This window comes from Notothenia rossii (genome assembly GCF_949606895.1).
Source record: "Notothenia rossii genome assembly, chromosome: 1".
In the NCBI taxonomy this organism is placed as follows: Eukaryota; Metazoa; Chordata; class Actinopteri; order Perciformes; family Nototheniidae; genus Notothenia; species Notothenia rossii.
In genome coordinates this window covers 17,495,244-17,508,511 of record NC_136912.1, presented here as the reverse complement: position 1 = coordinate 17,508,511, position 13,268 = coordinate 17,495,244, and the positions used below count along the sequence as shown (strand labels likewise).

Genomic DNA, 13,268 nt, shown 5'->3' with positions numbered 1-13,268 from the left:
TTTATAAAAATCTCTAAGAAGTACAGTAACATTTATTTGATGCATTACAACACAAAAGCAGATAAGAATCAGGTGTAGTTTTTTTAATAGCATGTTTTAAAAATGCATACAGAATTTGTCTTATGTAAGACATACTTACATAAGTAACATAAAACATGTTACAGTTTCTTTATTTAAAATCGATAATCTTCCAATATCTAATAAAAAATGAATTAACAGAAGAAGTCTCTTCAGATGTCCGGACTGACCGCCCTGTGGAATAAAAAAAATATATAATTTTCATACATTCATGTTATGGCAGTTAAAAACTCAAAATTCTATTACAAAAGACTGTACCTTGTCTGTTCCACAGCTTCAATGGTTTCTGGTAAACGGCTATTGTGTGTCTCTGAAAGTAAACAAGCTGACAGCCCTGCAGCAAAGGCCACCAAGGAGAAGACAATACCCGGTAGAGGGAGCCACAGTTCTTCAAGAACCATGATCAGAGGGGACACAGACACACCTGTGAGGGCCATGAAGGAGCTGTAACCCAATCCGCTTTGCCTATGTAACAAAACAAAACAAAAGTTATTGGCTTATTTGTGTAACTTCCTCAGATTAGGGAGACTGGGGGGACACTTTTGAAGTCAGTCCAGGGAGGGGAACTTAATTGTTAGTACTTGGTGGTTTGGTAAAGTGCATTTAAGTGAACGCAAACCTTTGGCAAAGTTGAGCATGATCCCCTACATATTTAAATCTTCACAGGCAGAATGATGTCCAGTACGGTCATCTATTTTTTCCGATCATGTAGTTCTGCTACCTTCTTTAGACTTCATCTTCTAGTGTGATGGATATTGGTTGCGTTGTACAACACAAGATGGATTGTTTTCAGTTGGGAGCTAGTCAAAGTCCCAAATGAGAAAGTTCCAAGTATACTGGGACGTCGATCACAAGAGAAAGATGGAGTGGTTGATCAATTGGTAGTTTGGGTGATTCAGGGTGAAGCTCTCGATGTACCAGTCCATTTTAGTTTTAAGAGTCATCCATAATCGGGACTCTTGGTAGTGACAAGAATAATCAGATCTCGGATGAAAGTATTTGAAATATGTTCCCCTAAAAAGGTGACTGGATGTTCCCTTAGAAAGGATGAGGAGCTCTGTCTTGAAGAGAATGCCTCATGTGTGATGGAAACTTCTGGAGCAAAGTGGACCAAACTCAGAGACCTGTGGAGAGCTGGAACTTTGATGGCAAACACTGATGGTTTATTATTAAGTTAACGGCCGGAGAACTGACAAGACATGTCCTGCAGCCACGAGGTGACCCAGCTGTTGCCAATCCAATTCTGAAGATCTCTACCCCAGACCCATGTATTTAGCTGCTTTGGAGAGAATAATTAACATTGTGCATAACCCAGAGCAAAGCACCCAAGGTTGCAGGCCTGTGCTCAGTGAGGGCAGTACAAACTGATAAACTGGGCCAAAGTTATGGGCCTGGAAAAATAGTTCCCCAACATCATGAAGACCTCTCTGTGGAGGTATTTTGGGCAGGTCAGTGCAACAGATTTGGGCCATGCGTGAGGGTTTTCATAACCCAGCAGGCACCTTACAAACCCCAAGAAGAAACTTTAGGATTTGGCTGTGGAGAAGGACATATTGGCTTTGATGTTAGTCTGTTGCTACCATATCTTGCATGATCAACAGAAAATATTTGCATGACATATTTCACTGACCTTATTACTGTAGGGTAAAGCTCTGATGTGTACAGAAACACCATTGTGAAAGCTCCCTCTGCAAACATCTTTCCCAAAGTTCCCACAGTTGTCCGAAAGACAGTCATTTCTGAAAAAAATAAAATGATAACCCTAGCTTGTATAAAGCATGGTACAATTCATTATGTTTTACAATAATTGTTATATTGGAATAAGGCTTTTTTTACAGTCATATTTGAACAGTTTAATTACTGAATGTTACAAAAAATACTAACTAGAAATGACTAATTTCTGGCAGTCATTCTGATTTGTGTTGTTGTCGGTAAGCTGCTATAGCAGTAGCTAGAGAACCGTAATCTTTCAAAAGAATACAAAAATGAATTGATAATTTACCTTGAGGAATAAAAATGTTGCAGAATATACACAATCCAGTCAGGACAAGTGTGCCAGCCTGATTCATCCTTCGGCCTATTTTAATTAACGTGAAACAGATGAAGATTTTTGCTGGAATTTCAATCACGCCGTAGATGAACTGTGTGACAAAAATATTCACACCAAACCCAGCAACATTTAAGCTGATTCCATAATATGTACAAGACACGCCAAACCTATGTGGAAAAAAAGACAAAATGAATTCAATGTAAACAATGTACAACAAAACTATGACACAATGGCTGTCATATAGAAAACCATAATTGCTGTTTTTAAGCAGGTGTCTTCTACAATAGTACAACAAGACACATAAAGATAAACTTAGTCAATTTATCCACACTATCAGTGTACAAGGTATATGCAGGTATCCATAGCAAAAGTACTTGTGCGTTCTGATAATTCTTATCAGTCAAATCTCCCTAGCAATAAAACACAGGACGAGTTTTGCAAACAAGCCATAAATGAACAATGTGCTGAGCTAGTTATTTCCTACAACTCAGTTTATTATGTTGATAGCACAGCCATATACAGTATGATAGCTAAATGCCTCCAATGTTTAAAGCTATAAAACAAATATAACACACAAGATGCCAGTAAGAAGAGTCAGTCTCCTCATTTGGGGCGTCTTTATGAGGTCCAAATACGAATATTTTCTGGTTTCTTTATTTAATACAGTAGTCTCGGACAGAAACTGAAGTGTGAAAAGAAACCATTTGTCAGCTACATAGAATACCAATGGCTGAAAAAAGTAAACCATATCTATGATATACCCCAGGCTTCAGGTCAGCCATGAACTACTCTCTGCTGTTGATTTTTGCACATTTGTTCAGGTCAAAATGAGCACTTTTCAGCTTTCTATTACTTATCAGCCATCTGGCAGACTCAGGGACCCACCTGTGGAAAAATATGATTCAATTAAAGACACAAGATAAAATATATGAACGTTCATTTTGACAGGGAGTTGGTTGTTCCATGTGGTACTTTATCCTTACCACCATGTGATCATTGCTAGAATTAGCGGGGAGGTTGCTGTGGCAGTGAGGACCCTCCAGTCATTCACAAAATAGGCCACAACAGGAAGCAGAGCCGTACAAATACTCCAGTCCAGGCTCATTAAAATGCCAACTCCAGTTCGATGCTTGATGTCCACCCATTCAATACCTGTGATAGAAAATGACCAATCAAATCAAATCTAAGAGAATATTATCATGTAGGATGATGTGAAGTATGTTTGTTTACACTTTACTCAGTTCTTATTCTTTTATGATTGATTTTAACTTTAATGTTGGGATTGACATTCAGACCTGCCTTTTAACAACAAATGATGTAAATGTATCTATGTTGGCTTATTCATCACAGTTTAAAAGTAAATACAGCTGAATGAACAATGTTTGATAATGTTGTTAATGTTGTGCGATGTTCGATTTTGTGCTAAATGTCTGTCTGACTGTTACGAATTACCATAAGCTTTATATATAAATTCATTCATTTGAATAGACAAACAAATATAAGTTAAAAAACTTTCAAAGGACAATGGCGATTATATTGACTCCAGAAATTCCAAATCCAGTGAGAAACCTCATGACAGCAAACAAGGCGAAATTGTATGAAAAAGCACTTGCAAATCCAAAGACGGTGGTTAACATGCAGGAGATCAGAAGCGTTCTTTTCCTGCCAAACCTGTGAGACAGATGTATTATAGATTAACACCCTGGTTTGTTAGGAAAACAAAAATCTTCCGTACCTTTGGTTTTGAAGCATCTCATGTTAACAGTGACACTATTGGAAAAAAGCAAGCTTTCATCCTCCAGTAGTCAATTATTAACTTCACTTCTATCTGAAGTTTAACTATCTGACCAAGAAAAAGTCACAGATTTCCTTACTTGTTTTATAATATATCAATGTTTGTGTTAGTGTAATCGGGATGATGATAATAAACCACAGAATGGCAGTGTCTGCAAGCCGAAACTGTAATTATTCTACTGTTGAAAAACTGACCTACAATTTTAAATCAAAACCCTGTAAAAAACCAATACATTTTAGTTTGATTTATTTAAGAGTTAAAGTCACCTGTCACTAAGATATCCAAATGCAGCTGCTCCAAACGTGACTCCCAAGTAGAAGATAGAGGCTGTGGCTCTGTTCATTCTTCTTTTATCACAAACCAGATCCCACTGTGAGGGAAACAGACAGGAGACAACAAAGTGAACTCTAAAGTGGCTAATCTGGGAATTAGATTACTTTGACTATTGTAAATATAATAAAAATTCACCTCTGTGGCCAGAGTAGACTTGAAGATGTTGTTATCGTACACCCATCCATTCTGGCACGGCACTGTTGGTAGTTCAGTCATGCTGGAGGAGTTCAGCAGCAGATGATACTGAGGCTCTGCAAACATCTGACAGGAGTTTAGAGTCCCATCCTCCTGGACTGGAATACCAACAACAAGCCTCTCTTCCTGGGATACATTTTCTTAAAAACTGCTCCGTCATCCAGAGAGCTGATGTTGCAGTGGTGAGAGGGAATAACTGCAATGAAATGATTCATCAGAAAGTGAAAAGGCAAAGTCACACGAGGTATTACCATCAAGAAGATTGTCATTAGCTGAAATTTCCCAAAGCCGTCCACCTCTGCCAGCACATTCTCAAACTTCATCTTCAAGATAATGCACCTAAGAAAAAATGATGGTTGGATATATTTTCCTAAGGGAGAAAGGTAGAACAAAAAGCATAAAACATGTAAGTGTGGAAGTGAGTCTCTGTTATTTTGCATAATGGAGAGCAACGAGAATCTGTTGCAAACACAATGCATAGTCAGTTAGATTAATTAATCATTTGGTAACGACCAAAGTGCATTAGGTCCATGTGCCAAAGTCAGCTTTTTAGAAGTAAATCTGCACCTTTCTTTGGTAATATTGAGTAAGAGCCTGGGAGGCAGTCTAAAGGGAGACATTGTGAATCACAGAAAGTAATGAAGTTCGTCAAATACTGTAACTAGACGATTTACAAGGTTACCCTATTCTTGCTTGTTATAAGTAGGTTGCACACAGCTCTTACATGCATCCAAACAACACACAATTCTATTTTTAATTCCCCCTAGTCTGCCAACAGTTGTTGCTACTTTTGTTTTGCTACAGTATGTAACTACAGTGCTAGCATTAGCTTTAGCATTAGCAATCACGTTAGCATGACTAGCCAGTTTAGCTAACAATTAAATAATTGCATTTTGCTAAACTGTACAGGTTAGCAGTTGTAAGAAATGTCCTCAAGGAACACAACTAATCACTCCCAGGTCCCTTATTGACATTTTCCCAAGTTACAAAGGTTTTAATCTGTTATAATGTGTCTGTTACCTCTCTTTTTACCACACTTGTGCAAAGTCCACATGTCAAGCAGGAAGTCAGCTCAGTCAAATTGAGAGATTGCAGCATAGGACAGGGATAATGCGTTGCAGGGGCGGTTCTAGGGGGGGCAGGGGGGGCCAGTGCCCCCCTAACACTGACTTTGGAACCCCCTGTGGTCCCCCTAAAAAAGAAAAAAAAAAAAAAGTTTATAATTAAGCGATTTCTTGGCTGACGGAATAGGCAGAAGTAACGATATTTGTCATTCTAGTCGGACCATTAGAGCAGGGGTCTCAAAGACGTCGATTACGAGCTACCGGTATCTCGCAAGCCCTCAATAGCCCCCACTTTACAGTACAAATATATATATTTTTTTTAACGCAAGCCGTCATCGCCACAGAGGAGCACACAGCCTCTGTGAGCGAGCGAGACAGAGAGAGAGCTAGAGAGAGAGAGAGAGCTAGAGAGAGCACACCTTTATCTATTTAATGTGTTGTAAAAAATCAAGAAGTCATTCCAATGTGTACTATAGGACAGTAAACAGTAAAAGTTTGAAAAGGGAGTGATTAGTAAAATATGCATAAAAAGAAAGAATACTAACTATAGGTAACATAAGATAAGAATAAACTAGTTTAAATGATTTGTTATTGGTTGTGATCATATTTTAAAGATGTTTGGATTATTGAAAAGTATACAGCTCTCTTTCATCTGAGTGTTGAGAGCTGTATCCATAAATTCATTTTGTGCTCAAAGTGCACCAGATTGATGCATTTAACTTCAACATTTAAAAAAAAATCTTCCCAGGGCTGCATGCCCCCGGACCCCCCTAGAGAAGGTGAGGTCCACCCCCAAATAATGCAGGTTCAAATAATTAAATTGCATACATTTTATTTGAGTAAACACTGAAAATGGGTCCCACAGACCCAAACAGCACACAAAGGTAAGTATATAATAATGTGTAATGAAACAAATACCAATAACTGTATTGCATTGTTTTCTTAGGTGTATGCGCAATTATTTCATACTGTTTTTGTCTTTTTCGTCCTGCATTTATTGTGCCCCCCTCAGAAAATAACTGGCCCCAGCCTGGCCCCCCCAGTCAAATTGGTCTAGAACCGCCACTGATGCGTTGTTGACCCTAGGCAGCTATAGGCCAATTGTCTTTCCTCCTTTTTTTTTTCTTTTCCCTTTCTTTATCTGAATTAAACAGCTTGTTGTCATAAAGTGCCAAACAAATAGAACAAGCAAGCCAACAAAACTAGTTCTCGGCAAAGTGTGCATAGTACATGTGTGTATGTTGGGAGGGGGAGGGGGATTTGAGGTGTCATGTGGTGGCTTTCTCACAGGGTGTGAATGTTTGTTACAAATCACGGTAAAGCAAGATTAGAAAATAAACACATTTATGATGGAAACAATTGTGAGCTGTGTGAAATGTAATGAATAAAGTTAATAGTACTAATGGGTTACTGTTTGTGGATTATATATATATATATATATATGCTATTTAGCATGACACAAGAGTTCCAGTCTCTTTGAAGAACACATTTTAATTGCAAAACATATAATCAATACAAAAATGACACAACTCTTCCAAAATGAACAGTAAACACATTCATTCTGGAATTTCATATTTGTTCTTAAAAAATATACCTATTTGGTGTTTTATACCTTCATTTGATGATATAGACTAGAGTGATTACACAAAGGACTATCAAAAATAATAAAGTGACCTTAATATTTTTCACAAAAATACAACATAATCAAATTCTTTATCAATGAAATGTTTGTTTAGTAATGATACATACACTACTTATTGTTGGGGAAATATTTTCCTAGGCCCACACCTTTGACCCTGTTTATCAGTTTGTACTGCCCTCACTGCACAGGCCTGCAACTTTAGGTTCTGTGCTCTCAGTGTGTTGTCTCCTTATTCCTGCCTGTTGGCGTCAGCTGGCAGAGGTGTTATAGTGCTTTGCCTGTTTTATCTTGTTATGCACAAAGTTAATTATTCTCTCAGAACCAGCTAAATACATGAGTCTGACGTGGAGATCTTCAGAATTGGTTTGGCTACTGCTGTGTCACCTCGTGGCTGCAGCACATATCTTGTCAGTTCTCTGGACGTTAACTTCATAATAAACCTTCAGTGTTTGCCATCAAAGCTCCAGCTCTCCCTGTGTCTCTCAAAGTTTCGTCTCCATTAATCTGGAAGTTTCCATCACACTTTTTCGTTTTTCAGGTACGAAAAAACGAATATAGCGTTTAGCAAAAAATGTATGAATTGTGCATATCATATAAAACAGTGAATGCTATTTTGGAAAGGTGGATGAATTTTTGGGAACAATGGAGACCACCTGGTAGTTGAAAACTCTAACCCTTCATATCCATTCTCACAGACTGTCTGACTATTGCACCTGCAGACAAACATGTCCTGCCTCTGAGAATCTGGCTTGTTCAATTTATATTATCCTGTGTGGGACTCTTAAACACAGCACATTTATTAAAATATTATTTTTAAGAAAGATATATAGGTTGCGATTATTTAAAAAAAACACTTGCTTGTTTATTCTTTTATGAATCAAAAACATACTACCAACACTTATATGCCCGGCAACTCTAATAATTGGCCTTTGTTTGCACTTGTTCAGGGTTGTGATTTTTCATCAGATGCGGAGATTGATCTTCTTCTGAAACACAAAATACATGTTTGGGTTGAAATAAAACTTTTGTTTAAATGTTTAGATTAAATCCAAATGAAGGGCCATTACCTTGGGTGTTCCACCTCTTCAATGGTCTCTGGTAAACGGATGTTTTGTGTCTCAGGAAGAAGATAACATGTCAGCCCTGCAGTGAACGCCACCAGAGAGAATATGGTACTCGGTAAATGGCTCCACACTTCTTCAAGGAGGATGATGAGGGGAGAAATAGACACGCCTATACGGCCCATGAAGGAGCTGTACCCCAATCCATTTTGTCTGTATAAGCAAAAATACAGGTTCAGTATCCAGATGTCTGTTACTTCTAGTTGTTTGACTTTTGAGTTTAGATGCTGTTGTAAATGTGCATAGTATAAGCTCTATATAAGATAGTTTATTCACCTCATTACTGTGGGGTAAAGCTCTGTTGTGTACAGATATATACATGTGAAAGATGCCTCTGCAAACATCTTGCCCAAAGCTCCCACAGCTGTCCGAAAGAGCCCCATATCTGAAAAAATAAAATAGTCATAGAACATTTTGACCCCACCTGTTATTGTATTTAATGTGTAGTATTTGACTAAATGTGAACCATAGTGGCCATTTTTACTATCAGCTTATCAGAAACTATATATAAAACTATATTAGATAGGTAATCAGTCTGCTCTGATATATTTGTATTTCTATCTCTATATCTATCACATTATGAAATAACAGAAGTCCTGCAGCTCATTTAAAGGCACAGTTTCTGATTATGGGTATGTGAGAATATATCCGTTGATTGAGAATTTCAATACTTTCAGAGCATTTATATAGGCCTTAGATCTGCTTCAAGTAATTACAAATAATTTTTAATCTCTCTTTTTACTATATAGGATCTTTAAAGTGTAGCTTTGTTGTTGTCTATTATTGTTGAAGTAGCTATGGTAGTCACACTGTTGATCATTTACCTTGAGGGACAAACATGTTGCAAAATATACACAGTCCAGTCAGAACAAGCGCTCCACCCTGACTCGACCTTCGGCCTACTTTGTTCATAGCAAAATAGATTAATGCTTTGGCTGGAAGTTCAATCAAGCCGTAGATCAACTGTGTGATATAGATGTTCAAACCAAATCCAGAGACATTGAAAATGATTCCGTAATACGTGCTGGCCACTCCAAACCTGTCAACAGAGAGCAAATTATATCAAAATACAATTTGAGTTACACATTTGCCATAGAAAAAATATATTTAAATAGTGCTTTGTTTTACATAACCACTGGCACTACAAGTCATACGATTAGATATTCTTTATTGTCTCAGTAGGGACATTTGTTAAGGTCTCCGTTGTGCAGTTCCACAAAAGATAAAAATCCTAAACTGCACAAAAAAACCATCAGATGCTTCCATACATACACAGTTTGCCCATACACATACAGTATACACATACACCTACTGACAAAGGTGACTTATTGCACAACCCTCAAGGCCAACATTTAAATCCACATTACACTTCAGATAGGTGTTGCAGCTAAATGGAAACCTGCATCTTCCACTAGAAGCTAATTGCTGAAACTGTGTGGAGAATCTGGTCTGGATCAGACACTTTTATTTGTGCCTCTCTAATAATGGACTGTTCATAGATTGTTTGGGGAGCTGAATGTTTTTTAAACCCCTTAAGTGTTATAGCAGTCTGTACTGCAATAATGAAGCTAAAACGTGTACAAAACAAGTACACCAAAGAGGCTGCAGAAATTGAGAGGCCCAGACAGAAAAATGATATCGCAAGTCGAGAATTTGCAAAACGAGTAGTAGTGCCTTGCCAGAAATAAAGCTATTAGGGAGTTTGCAGGTCAGTGATGTAGGCAGGAACCAGACCATTGAAGGCCTCATAAACAAGCTGTAAAATCTTTAAATCAACTATAAAACTAACAGGAAACCGGCAGCAAAGCATCAGTTTGATGTGGACACTTCTCTAAGGAAGCCTGGAAATGTTTTGTATCAACTGCAATCTTTGAATGTTTTGTCTCGCTGGCTTTACAGTCAATATCACTTCCAGGGCTAGTTAGCAAGGTCATTTCATATATCCCTGCAACACAATACATGGGTGTCTTTGACATAACAGGGACTCTGTAAATGCTTCATATTCTTTTTCATATTTTTTTTTAAAATGTAATTCATGGGCAATATCTTACACACTGCACCTTTAAAGGCAAAACCAAAGACATTTATGTACCAGACAATGGCAGTGAGTATAGCCAGTCTCCTCATTCTGGGGGTCCTCACAAGGTCCAAATAGGAATATTTTCTGTTTTCATTTTCCACAAGTATTACATTCGACAGACTCTGCAGAGAAAAAATTACATTTTGGTCAGCATTGTAGTTGTAGAGTGAATATATTTCTGATTAGAAGTGATCAGATCATGTCAAATCTTGTACCTCAGGCTTTAAGTCAGCCATGAACTGCTTTCTGCCGTTCACTTTTGCACACTTTCTCAAGTAAAAATGAGCAGCTTTTACCTTTCCATTACTTATCAGCCATCTGGCAGACTCAGGGAGCCACCTGCATTAAAATGTTAATTCAAAAAATCACTGATTTTAAAAATAATTTTCAGACAAACTGCGTATGAGTAACATGCCTCTCTCATCAAAACATAGCAGCCATGCTGGTATTCAGATGCTGAAAATGCTGAAAATGATCTTAACATTTGTATATGGTTCTGACCTAACTTCCTGGTATTAGAGCAGCTTTGTCTTGGAGACATTAAAAGGCAATAAACGTGCTTCTTTTCGCTGATGGTGAAATTATTGTGTTATCCTTACCACCAAGAAATCATTGCCAGAATCAGCGGGGAGGTTGCTGTGGCAGTGAGGACCCTCCAGTCATTCACAAAATAGGCCACAACAGGAAGCAGAGCCGTAAAAATGCTCCAGTCCAGACTCATTAAGACGCCAACTTTAGTTCGATGTGTGATGTCCACCCATTCAATACCTATCAAAAGCGATGATAATACATCAAATCAATCAAATACATCTAGACACAATAACATTAAATCAAGATACATTTATTCTTATTTTTATTTTTGTTTTCTGAAATGTACAATTCAGACATTTTATTTCACAGATACTATGAGATTAAACTCACAAAGGACGATGCTGGTTATACTTATTCCGGCAATTCCAAATCCTGTCAGGAACCTCATGACAGCAAACATGGTGAAATTATATGAGAGAGCGCTTGTAAATCCAAAGAGACTCGTTGTCACATAGGACACCAGAAGAGAGTTTTTCCTGCCAAACCTGTGGTACAAAAAGATTATGAATAAATCTGTAGAATTGCTAAAACACACAAATATTTGTTTACACAAAGACCTAACAACAGACAAACATTCCTTCTTCCTCATCTCTGGTAATGTGTGGGTGAGGGTTAATATTATGGTTGGCGTTAAGGTTTAGATTAGGTCAGGAGTTGAATGGCATGTCATTAAACCTCTGTATATGAACGTTTAATTAGCCACTATTGAGTATTAACCTTGGACTTTCGGAGTAAGTATAAGTTAAGCTTCTTTTCTTGGTTCTTATGCATAATTGATACCTCAACTTTTGGACACACCTCTTGACTACATACAGTTATTGTACAGACATTGGGCGGGACATCTCTAAGAGGTTGACCATTCACAACAGAGCCGGGCAGCTAACCAATCAGAGCAGACTGGGCTCTGGTTTCAGACAGAGGGTGAAAAGAGGTGCTGCAACACAGGCAGTATGAGAAAATTAAAGACCTTTTTGAACATTAAAGCATGTAAACAAGTCACAATTGAGGCACAAATGCAAATATGAACCTAGAAATCAGCATAATAGGGCCCCTTTAATCATCAATTTACACATTTTCTCTAATCAAGGATTGTAATTTAACAACAGATATTGTTTCTGAATTGAGAGTTATAAAGCCATAACCACCTGTCACTAATATAGCCAAACACTGCTGCTCCAAACATGACCCCCAAGAAGAAGATAGTGGCTGTGGCTCTGTTCATTTTTCTTTTATCACAAACCAGATCCCACTACGAGGGAAACAGACAACAAAGTGAATATCAAAGTGTATATCAATTATTTATATTAATTTAAAACAGAAAAAACGATTCACCTCAGTGGCCAGAGAAGACCTGAAAGTATCGTATACCCATCCATTCTGGCATGGCACTGTTGGTAGTTCAGTCATGCTGGAGGAGTTCAGCAGCAGATGATACTGAGGCTCTGAAAACATCTGACAGGAGTTTGGAGTCCCATCCCCCTGGACTGGAATACCAACAATAAGCCTCTCTTCCTGGGATAAATTCCCAAAATATCCTCCATCATCCAGAGAGCTGATGTCACAGTGGTGAGAGGGAATAATTGCGACAAAATTATTCAGCAAAAAGTGAAAAGGCAAAGTCATACGAGGTATTACAGTCATGAGGATTATCATTAGTTGGAATCTCCCAAAGCCGTCCACCTCTGCCAGAACATTCTCAAACTTCATCTTGAGAATAAACGCTACCACACTTCAATTTGGAAAGAAGCTCAGAGAATAATATGTTTGGAATTGAGGCACAAGCCTTTTGAACACTGTATGCTTTTAGTTAATGGTCAGCTCAGTGAAAGTTTGTCTGACAAGTAACATATTTTTGCAAATTAATCATCTGCAATATTTCGAAAGTACATGCGTGTTGTCAAGTGAGTGCAAATAAGTTGGAATCTCCTTCCTGCCTATTCAGTCTGGTGCTAATCCGGAGCAATCAGGGTAAAGACCGCATGTGGGCGATGAAAAACTATACCAAAACATCGCCACCAGCATAAATAAATATCAAATAATCTTATAACAGAATTGGGAACATGGCCCATTAAAGCTGGTCCAGCACCATGTTTTCAGAGGTAACTCCATCGAACAACGTTGATTTATTGTTCCCTTTAATCAGGCAGACTCATTAAGATAATAAGGATGTTTTTCCAAGAGAGACCAGAGAAGTAGAAACATTCACAAGAAAAAAAACTATTGTTTGTACCCAACTGGTTTGAGGCTTTGATTTAGGCATTCTGGACTTCACTATGTTGTGTTTTTGGCACAATGTTTCATTTAGTAAGTAAGTAAGTA

The 13,268-nt window shown here is 37.9% G+C and overlaps 1 protein-coding gene and 1 pseudogene across 3 annotated transcripts; both read right to left on the bottom strand.

Moving 5' to 3' along the window:
- Positions 1-68: 68 nt before the first annotated feature.
- LOC307035996 (solute carrier family 22 member 7-like) lies at positions 69-5,579 on the bottom strand (annotated as a pseudogene). The gene is made up of 7 exons (XR_013810525.1): positions 5,472-5,579; positions 4,392-4,821; positions 4,190-4,293; positions 2,081-2,295; positions 1,709-1,817; positions 337-543; positions 69-252 (listed from the first exon to the last, which is right to left on the bottom strand). The product of XR_013810525.1 is annotated as a solute carrier family 22 member 7-like (transcript).
- A 1,543-nt stretch (positions 5,580-7,122) lies between these two features.
- Positions 7,123-12,769, bottom strand: LOC307035988 (solute carrier family 22 member 7-like). Of its 2 annotated transcripts, none has more exons than XM_079675900.1 (10): positions 12,282-12,769; positions 12,095-12,198; positions 11,280-11,434; positions 10,958-11,126; positions 10,574-10,697; positions 10,371-10,480; positions 9,103-9,317; positions 8,555-8,663; positions 8,225-8,431; positions 7,123-8,143 (listed from the first exon to the last, which is right to left on the bottom strand). In XM_079675900.1, exons 1-10 carry the CDS (start codon positions 12,654-12,656, stop codon positions 8,101-8,103), a joined length of 1,611 nt encoding a protein of 536 aa, XP_079532026.1. In that variant the 5' UTR covers positions 12,657-12,769; the 3' UTR covers positions 7,123-8,100. The 2 variants fall into 2 exon arrangements, with proteins under 2 accessions (XP_079532026.1, XP_079532027.1); XM_079675901.1 differs by having other exon boundaries at positions 7,123-8,140.
- Positions 12,770-13,268: the final 499 nt, after the last annotated feature.